This window comes from Oryza sativa, chromosome 9 (assembly GCF_034140825.1).
Source record: "Oryza sativa Japonica Group chromosome 9, ASM3414082v1".
Classification (NCBI taxonomy): domain Eukaryota; kingdom Viridiplantae; phylum Streptophyta; class Magnoliopsida; order Poales; family Poaceae; genus Oryza; species Oryza sativa.
The window spans coordinates 9260561-9270458 of NC_089043.1; the positions used below are offsets into that span (position 1 = coordinate 9260561).

General features: G+C 40.4%; 1 protein-coding gene across 1 annotated transcript; it reads left to right on the top strand.

The window, feature by feature from the left end:
* The first annotated feature begins 596 nt into the window (after window positions 1-596).
* LOC107276230 (putative leucine-rich repeat receptor-like protein kinase At2g19210) lies at window positions 597-9448 on the top strand. Its single transcript, XM_066304359.1, has 12 exons — window positions 597-1283; window positions 2758-3257; window positions 5545-5683; window positions 6808-6879; window positions 6973-7044; window positions 7133-7213; window positions 7320-7471; window positions 7582-7847; window positions 8217-8350; window positions 8445-8494; window positions 8585-8777; window positions 8886-9448. The coding sequence occupies exons 1-12, from the start codon at window positions 634-636 to the stop codon at window positions 9325-9327; spliced, it is 2751 nt and encodes a 916-aa protein (XP_066160456.1). The 5' UTR covers window positions 597-633; the 3' UTR covers window positions 9328-9448.
* The last annotated feature ends 450 nt before the right edge of the window (window positions 9449-9898 follow it).

Below are 9898 nucleotides of genomic sequence, written 5' to 3' on the forward strand. Positions count from 1 at the left end.
TGACAAGATCAAATTAACCCTATAATTAGCTATGACCAAAACAATGGGACTACACTGGAATGGTATAGAAATTATCATAGCCATAATGTTACTATCTCTATCCTAAAATATAGACGAGGATAAGTAAATTTTAAAATTAAATTATAGTAGTTCTGATTTTATTAAAACGAGGAAGTAGGTGCAAAAATCGAATAGCAGTTATGATTGATTGAAATGACCATGTAGAAGTTATTATATTATAGGATAATTAATTTAAAATGCTTGAATTTGCTATTTTGGAACGAAGGGTCATAGTGGCTTCGTCATAAAAGACCTTATTTTTGCACTTAAATATTTGTTACATAAAGAGCTTAGTTTTAGGCGTGGAAGTAGAGTGTCGTCGTTGTTTTCTTAGACCACCATTCTAACCTCTCATCTTTAAGTGCAAACGTCAATAACTAGAGCTTTGACATGTTAAAAGCCTAGCCGAGCATCAAAACCGGGAAGAAGCATTTGCAATTTTAATACTAGTTTGTCTTAGACAGGCTAGCTTAAAAAAAAAAATTGTAAGTCTACTCCATATATATATGTACGATTTCACTTCATCAACTAGCAGCTAGCTAGCTAGCTACAACTTGGACGGTGGTGAAGAAGATGGCCGCGAGGTCATGTTTACATCTTCTCATCGTCCTCGCCGTCGCCGTCGCCGGCGGCTTGCTACAGGCAGCTCGCGGGCAGCCCGACAGCAACGGTTTCATAAGCATAGACTGCGGCCTGTCAGGGAAGGCCGGCTACGTCGACAACGCCACCAAGTTGTCCTACTCGCCGGACGCCGCCTTCACCGACGCCGGCACCAACAACAACATATCGGCGGAGTACTTGTCGCCGGCGAACTCCAGGATCTTCGACAACGTTCGCAGCTTCCCCGCCGGCGCCGCGCCGCGGAGCTGCTACACGCTGCGGTCGCTGGTGCCGGGGCTCAAGTACCTGGTCCGCGCCAGCTTCATGTATGGCAACTACGACGGCCTCCGAAGGCCGCCGGTGTTCGACCTCTACGCCGGCGTCAACTTCTGGAGGACGGTGAACATCACGGATGCGGCAGCCTCGATCACGGCGGAGGCCATCATCGTTGTGCCGGAGGACTCGATGCAGGTCTGTCTCCTCAACACTGGCGCCGGGACGCCCTTCATCTCCAGCCTTGACCTGAGGCCGCTCAAGAACTCTCTCTACCCGCAAGCGAATGCCACGCAAGGCCTGGTCATGGTCAGCAGGGTAAACTTTGGCCCCACTGATACGTTCATCAGGTGAGCTGGTGAGGCACTGAGGCTAAGATTTTTGCTTTTGACTTCATACTTCAGGGAATCTTTTACGGTACTTTGCAAGGTACCGGAAGGCGGCAGCTGTGATCTTAGGTTTCTATCCTTCAACCTCGAATTACAATTCCCTCGTTTCTCGTTTTTCGTTAATTAGAATGTTTCTCAAACTACTTTTAAGCTAAGGCCATGTTTAGATTTCAACTTTTTTTTTCAAACTTCAAACTTTTCCATCACATCGAACTTTCCTGCACACAAACTTATAACTTTTCCGTCATATCGTTACAATTTTTTCAAACTTCCTTTTGACGTGGAACTGAACACAGCCTAAGTGGGGCGTTTTCCCAAAAAAATTGTATTTACACTCCTCCAAAAATGGTTTTTTCTGTACGAGGACCCCTATAGTTACAAGCGGATCGTAACTGGTCGCGTCTGCATAAATCGATCTCTATTTTCACATATGACTCCTTAAGAAATCGGCGTGCAAAAATAAATTTTCGCATGCTAACCTATCAAGATACACGCATGCAAAAATGAATCTATTTTCATAGGTGGACCTCATAGCTAGGTGACCGTATGAGAAAATATATTTTCACATCTAGGCTACATGAAAATCACGTGGGCCCCACATTTTTTCCCACACCATTTTTTCTCTTCACCACTCCTTTTTCTCCTCTCCCTACTCTCACACTCCTCTGTCCCTCCTTATCACCACTCCTCCCCTCCCTCTCTCTAATCTGAGCGAGGGATCCAGCACCGACGACCGTGAGGGGGATTCAAGGCAGCGACCATGTGGAGGCTTAAGGCAACTCGGCGAATCCGACATCCTCAACCTTAGCCGCGATGGATAAAGCGCTAGTAACAGCGGGGAGGATTCAAGGCGGCGACCGTGGCAGGCTACAAGGCGGAGCGGCGGATCCGGCGGCGGCAGCAGGAGGGCGAGGGGCTACAGTGACAGCGGCGGGGCTATGCCTCACACAGATCCAGTGGCTACGGCGGGGACAGACTTCCATTTTCTTTTTTTTGGGGGGATTTTATTTTTGCATGCAAATGACATAATTACCCGCACGCGAAAAATTGGATTATCTCGTTCAGGTGCACCACCCGCATGAGAAAATAGTGATTTTCGCAGATAATTTCGGACAGGTCAGCTCAATCATACGCAAGAATAGGTTTTGACTGTTTGGAAAAATATTTTTTAGTATTGATAGAAGGTCCTTAAAAAATCAAATAAATCAATTTCTCAAGTTTGTAATTAATAATCGATTAGTTACATAACCTATCTCATTTTGCGTGCCGGAAATCAACCAATAACCTCGTGAATCGAACGCTGCCTTAAGTGTACTTAATATATGTATACTCCTTCCATGTAAAAAGACATTCAGTATTCACCTAAACAAGAAGTCTTTTGGGACAATTTGACGAGGCATGCTAATTCCTCGTTTAAAACTGATCAAACATACAGGTACCCAGATGATCCGCGCGACAGAGGATGGCGGCCATGGATCGACACGATGAGATACGTGGAGGTATCGACGACGAAGACAGTGCAGAACGTGGAAAAGGACTTGTTCGAGGCGCCGTCGGCGGTGATGCAGACGGCGATCACGCCGCGCAACGCCTCCGATAGCATCGAACTCTACTGGACCGCCGATCCGAGCGCTGCCGCCGGCGACCCTCCGCCGGGGTACATCGCCATTATGCACTTCTCCGAGCTGCAGCTCGTCCAGGGCAACGCCGTTCGCGCGTTCAATATCAGCCTGAATGACCAGTGGCTGGACATTGGCATGACGCCGGACTACCTCTACGCCGATGCCTCCTTCAACACCGTGCCCTTCCGGGGCTCAAGCCGGTACAACCTCACGTTCCGTGCCACCGCCAACTCGACGTTGCCGCCCATCATCAACGCCCTGGAGATTTTCTCGGTCATCCCTACCACCAATGTGCCCACTGACGGCAAGGATGGTACGTATATTTATAAGTATCAACATTGTTATGCTCAGTAAATGAAAGTTTAAAGAGTATGAGAGGCGCTTTCTAAATCATTTTTCTCCACTATTTGATTACTAACTCTCTCACAAGTAAGTTGTAACCGTGTAATTCTGTGCATCTCTCGGCTCTTATTTGTTGACACACAATTTTATATAGGAAAAAGTCCAAATGACCCTAAACTTTAGATGGAAATTCATTTGGCACCTTAAACTTTAAAGCCGAGCATACAACCCACCAAACCTTGCAATACTGTTTATATTATCCCATAAGGTGGTTTTGGACAGTGGTTTCGTGTATTCGGGATCTTAAACAAGCGGCTTTAAATAACTTTTTTTTTGAATGAAACACTGTAGGAGAGGCCTCCGCTGTTAAAAAAAATTTATTAATAAAAGGAAAGAAAGTTAAAAAAAGAATTAAGCACATAATTCTTATAAAAACTTTATCCATGCAAAGAGTTAAGCTCATAACGTGCATGATGAGCAAAAAGAACTCATTCTTTAGCTAATTAATTCAATCCACTATTCCACGCTGCTATGAATGCTTGAAGCGCCTTAAAGCTACCGAAAGATAATCAATACCATTCGGCTACTCCTACTTCAGTACCACTTAAGAGAAGTTTAATAGTATAGCCAACTGCTGGCTCCAAATCATCTATAGCTAATCTAATAGTCCATTCATATAATAGTTATCTATAAAAATATACTACACCATTAATACCCGGTCCCACCTCTTATACATACATAACGTCTTGGAGTCTGTGTTGCAGCTGGCTACAAATCTACAGCTCGCTTTCTTCTCTTTTTTTCTCGATATGTGGTTATAGCTGGCTTATAGCCTACTATTGTACCTGCAAAGATATCCACACATGGCTGAGAAAGAAATGTGTCAACAGAAGTGTTGAAAACTTATTTTACTTATGTGCTAATATCTTCTAGTACTTTTTGTTTGGAGATCAGGTAGGTAATCATTTGTTTCAAGCTAGCGCCTCTTCATTGTATATTTTCTGTTTCAAGCTAACTTATTTTCTGTTATACCTCTTTGACTGCATAAAAACCTTGAGATTTTTTAATGTATTTTAAGATGTATATCAATTTTCATCGTATATTTTGATAGAGAAAATCCCCTTCGTGCCCCCTCAAATTTCACGCTATCCCTTCTATGCCACTTAGCTTTAATTGATCCCTTACATAGCCCTAAGTTTTGTTTTTGAATCTTACATATACACATTCTGCTAGTGGATCAAGAATGGATGGTTTGGTTTTTAGAAATGAAGTTATAAATGTGATATGTAGGAATTATTCACGTTATGAAAATAAGTAATGGATGAAATAAAAGAACCATTGGAATTTTAGATATTTATGAAACTCTATCAAATTTGAAAATTACTTTTTGAATGAATATTCAATTTGAAAATTGTGGATTTTTCCATAATCATATGTTCACTTTTGGTCACTATTTCATCCATGCTCAAATTTGTTTAATTTATTTAAAATCTTACATTTCAAGTTCAATGCAAATTTTCAAAATACTAGTTAACGTGTATTTCAGTCACACTAATATTTCTTATAATTCAAAATTCTTATTTAGTGAGGATGCTTATAAAATCGTGGCATAAATTAGGGAAATGTGATCATTTTAGGAAAATTTAACGGTCTACCAACAGTCAACTAACAAAATTAACATGTGAGGGGCCAGTATAGAAACTCAGTGGTATCAAATGCACTGGGCAAAATTCTGGTATGGGAATTGGTGAATATTCAAGGTCATCCAAGAAAATTCGTTTTTTATACCTCCCTGGTTTAGAAGTACAGTATCACAATTTAATGCTTATATATTGTTCGGTTAAATATCCCTAAGAGGAATGAATTAGAGGGAATTTATTCCATACCTTTTGTGAGGTGGTATTATTCCCGCTCAATCCGTTTCAATCCTCTCTTAACCGAACAGGGCATGAGGAAGGGATTAGTTCAGGAGCATTAATTTCACGCCTTAATAAGTGTGAAATTATTCCCCTCCAAATGCTCTGAGCAAGGTCTTAAGCATGTAATATTCCCTCAAGGGCAATAAAATTAGGAACCTGTTATGTGTGGCATCTCTCTAATTACCTCATTGTTAATTAAGAATGGATCGAAGAGGTAGCATTTTAACAATTTAGCATACTACCTCGCAGTGTAGTCCTAAAAGGCGTATGGTACATATAAATACATTATTATCTACTTACATCTTGCTCAAGACTAAATAAGCTGCACCCTGTACACAGTTTCTGGTATCACGGCGATCAAGAAGCAGTATCAGGTGAAGCAGAACTGGATGGGTGACCCATGTGTTCCAAAGACACTAGCATGGGACTGGTTGACCTGTAGCTATGCTATTTCCAGCCCTCCAACAATCACAGGCGTGTAAGTACATATTAGAAGACTTATTACATTTGGAGAAAATTAATTCCTTGTAGTATGCCCCTAATATTTCATTTGATTTTTGTATGTTCTTGATTTTTATTCCATTTCCTAAAGTGTCCTTGTGTTCTGAGTATCTTACTACACCATGACACAATCTCTAACTGAAGATCGGTCGGGAAAGGCCTCATTCAAAGACAAACTGCGGGAAAACTTTTCCTGATCGAATTTAGCGGGCTTGTTCGGTTTGATGCCAATTTTGCCCTGCCGAAATATTGGTAACTTCAATAGTAGCAAATGCAGATTTGGTTTGGTATCAAATTTTGCCTATAATAATTCAAATTCAATACTATAGAATTTGGTAGTGCCAAAACTCGCCAACTTTTGGCACTACTAATATTTTGGTAGGGAAAAAATTGGCTTCAAACCAAACAAGCCCTATATTACCCCTTAATTGCTTCACATCAAATTTAGTTTAACTTCAGTAAAAGAATTACATTTGTTATTAAAATTCAGGATAACATTATGGAAAATCTTAAAAGTTCTAATATTTTGTAATTTCTGTTTCTTCTTTTTTGCGTCCGTTTGGAACTCAACAGGAGGTTTTCCCATGGGGCCCTGGGGGTAATGATTTAGGGGGCAATATGGGCATCAAAGGGATTAAGGTGACATATTAAGGGTACATACATAATTTTCTCTTATGTTTAACAAACCTAAATTTACAATCCTTAGATCAGACATGAACGAATTTTGAAAATTATCACTGTCAAGATAAAGTGGAGAAAAATTTATGTGGGTTGATAATACTTATCATTTTGGACAAGGACATGATGTTAAAAAATAATTTGACCACTATTTTCTATTATAATACATATAGAAATATCAACAAAGATATTACTTTTTAAGAACTTTTGATACTATTTTAGAAATTATTCATAGTAAAAGACTTTAAAGCTTGACATCAGCCTTATCCAAAACAACGTGTGTTATCAATCTAGAGTTTGACATCAGCCCTGTCCAAACTAACCAGCATTATCCACATGCATGGAGGGAATAGATTTTCTAGAGTACTCTAGAATCAAGGTAGTTAGTGAAAGTATAATTGACATACACCGAGAAATTTACAGAAACCTTTCATTCAATGGTCTGCATGGGGATATATCATCTTCCTTCAGCAATCTCAATGCTCTCCAATACTTGTACGTACAGTGTTCTCTGTCTTCTCCAATCAGGCATTTCTATTTTTGAAACAAAAAAATGGAATCATTATATTGTGTATAAGTATCTTGCAGGAATCTCTCTTACAACTTATTGACCGGCTCAATTCCTAAGGCCCTGTCACAATTATCCTCACTGACAGTGCTGTATGTCTTTCAAGTTTTGTTTAAATTATTTATTACCCCCATGAATCATCCTTTTTTCTCACACCAATAGCATGTGATTCCTTTCTAGAGATTTGACAGGAAACCAGCTCAGTGGATCAATTCCCTCTGAACTACTCAAAAGAGTGCATGATAAGTCCCTCGATCTAAGGTCATCCCCTTCTCCCTTTCCTTTCTGTTGATTGCAACGTGAGTTCAAAATTATATTATACATGAAAAATTTATTAAAAAGCATCATTTTATCATCTTTCTGTTAGATATGACAATAATCCGGACCTTTGCATCAATGACACTTGTCCCTCTCCAAATGGGAAGCCCAAACTAGCTATCTATATCTCTGTCCCTGTAGTTGCAGTCACGGTGATACTAGTGTTAGTTTTATTTTGCTTGCTAAGACGAAAAACCAAAGGTAAGCCTTGGCATAAATAGGTTGGCTGTATGGTTCACAATTCTAAATCTTACCTATCCCCCTGAAATCAACTAATGCTAGTTCTGTTCTTTTTTACTTATAAATTGAAGGCTCAGCAAATAATACTATCAATCCACACAATGAGCCAACAAGCCATTCTCACGGAAGTGGCAGCTATGGACATGGTTCGATGCAGTTTGAAAACCGTCGGTTCACATATAAGGATCTACAGATGATAACAAACAACTTTGAGCAAGTGCTTGGCAAAGGAGGGTTTGGGTATGTCTACTATGGTATTTTGGAGGAGGGCACTCAAGTGGCAGTCAAATTGCGGTCTCAATCGTCAAATCAAGGTGTAAAAGAGTTCCTTACAGAGGTAGAATTTGTTCAATTATGTTTGTCTTTGTATCTTGTTTGAAATGAACTTGGGCCAAGAAATCCCTCATTGAAATTTGATTAGTGATGCATGAGTAAGAATCTTAGAAATAAATCGGCATAATGTCATTATATCTTTCTACTCCCCCTCCCCTCCCTCCCTCCCCACCCCATCCCCCCCTCCCTCCCCAAAAACAAAACTTTTTGAATAATCAAATTAGGTTCACTTTTGTTGAAATGGCTCTAAATTTAGTCAAAATATACTCAAAATTTAACATTTTTTGTTAGCCTGATCTGATTATGTCAAGTCCTCCCAACATTTTTTTTCTAGGACAAGGAAAATAATCATTGTTCATTATTGCTTATTTAGGCTCAGATTTTGACCCGGATTCATCATAAGAATCTTGTCTCGATGATTGGTTATTGCAAGGATGGAGAGTACATGGCACTTGTTTATGAGTACATGTCTGAAGGAACCCTGGAAGAGCATATTGCAGGTATCAAGTAACAATCTTATTCTTCCTTATGATCATTAATTTGAGCACAACAAGATTCATTATGTTGACATACTACATGCAGGAAGAGATCACAACAAGAGGAACTTAACCTGGACAGAGAGACTCCGCATTGCGCTTGAATCTGCACAAGGTAAGTACCCCAAATATATGTGGAGACAATTTGCTACTTCTGTAGTTCTCAAATGTGATCTAGAACATTTACTGTTCCCATCATCTGCAGGGCTAGAGTACCTACACAAAGGGTGCAGCCCACCCGTCGTTCACAGGGATGTCAAGGCAACAAACATCTTACTTAACACGAACTTGGAGGCTAAGATCGCGGATTTTGGCTTGTCTAAGGCATTCAACCGTGATAGTGACACACATGTATCAACAAGTATACTTGTTGGAACACCTGGATACATTGATCCTGAGTATGTCATATCCAAATTCTTCTTCATCTGTTATATTCAAAGTCTTACCACCAAAGGTATACTCTAGAATATGGCCACTAACCACATTAGTTTCCTTTTTTTTTGTAGGTATCACGCAACAATGATGCCAACAACCAAAAGTGATGTATACGGGTTTGGTGTGGTGCTTTTAGAGCTGGTCACGGGGAAGTCACCCATCCTTCGTACCCCGGAGCCAATCAGCCTTATCCATTGGGCACAACAGCGCATGCAATGTGGAAACATCGAGGGTGTGGTGGATGCACGCATGCACGGTGTCTATGATGTCAACAGTGTCTGGAAGGTTGCAGAGATAGGACTAATGTGCACTGCACAGGCATCGGCACATCGGCCTATGATGACTGATGTAGTGGCAAAACTGCAAGAATGCCAAGACCTCGAGCATGGTCGCGCTGGCAGTGTTGCCGAGCCCTCAATTGACCATGTCAGCAAAACTAACACCATATTTGAAATAGATCGCCTGGAGAGGATTCCACTGCCAACCATGTCTAGTGGTCCATCAGCACGATAAAAGAGTTATGACACATGTATGAAAGTGAAAACTTTTGAGTTGCCATAAAGTTTATACATACAATAGTGCATTTCCAACAAATATTATTTGTGGTGTTTAAAGGGATCTGTACAATTTAAAATGTGGATTACCATAGAAAATTTGTACATGAAGATAAGTGATGTGAAAGTACTTTCATCATGAACAAATGGTTGTGATGATGATTCTTGTGGTTGTTGTAAAGTGATGTTTATAGTAGCAAAGTGTTAGGGCATCGGCGGTATAACCGGAGTTGTGCTCTAGGTCAGTCTGGAAAGGTGAGGTTGGTTAGACGGGTTGGTGGATGGTGGTTGGACTGACCAGCCTTGGTTGGTCCAACTGGTATGAGGAGCAGTTGAATCAAGGAGTTTAATGTTTTTATGATCGGTATGCAAAGTGGTCTTACCGGTATGAGGCACATATACTGATAAAATAGGTCTGGTTAGACTGGCTATCACGCGGTCAAACTAGTAAACTACAGAGAGGAGTCGATTTCGGTGTGGTTTTGTGTTTTACGTTTAATTCATGGTGCTTATCACTTCCAACAATTTTA

Coding starts and splice junctions, on each gene's coding strand:
- LOC107276230 (XM_066304359.1), top strand. CDS start 634: ATGGCCGCGAGGTCATGTTTACATCTTCTCATCGTCCTCGCCGTCGCC. Junction 7,214..7,319: donor GATAAGTCCCTCGATCTAAG/GTCATCCCCTTC, acceptor TCTTTCTGTTAG/ATATGACAATAATCCGGACC. Junction 7,848..8,216: donor TAAAAGAGTTCCTTACAGAG/GTAGAATTTGTT, acceptor TTGCTTATTTAG/GCTCAGATTTTGACCCGGAT.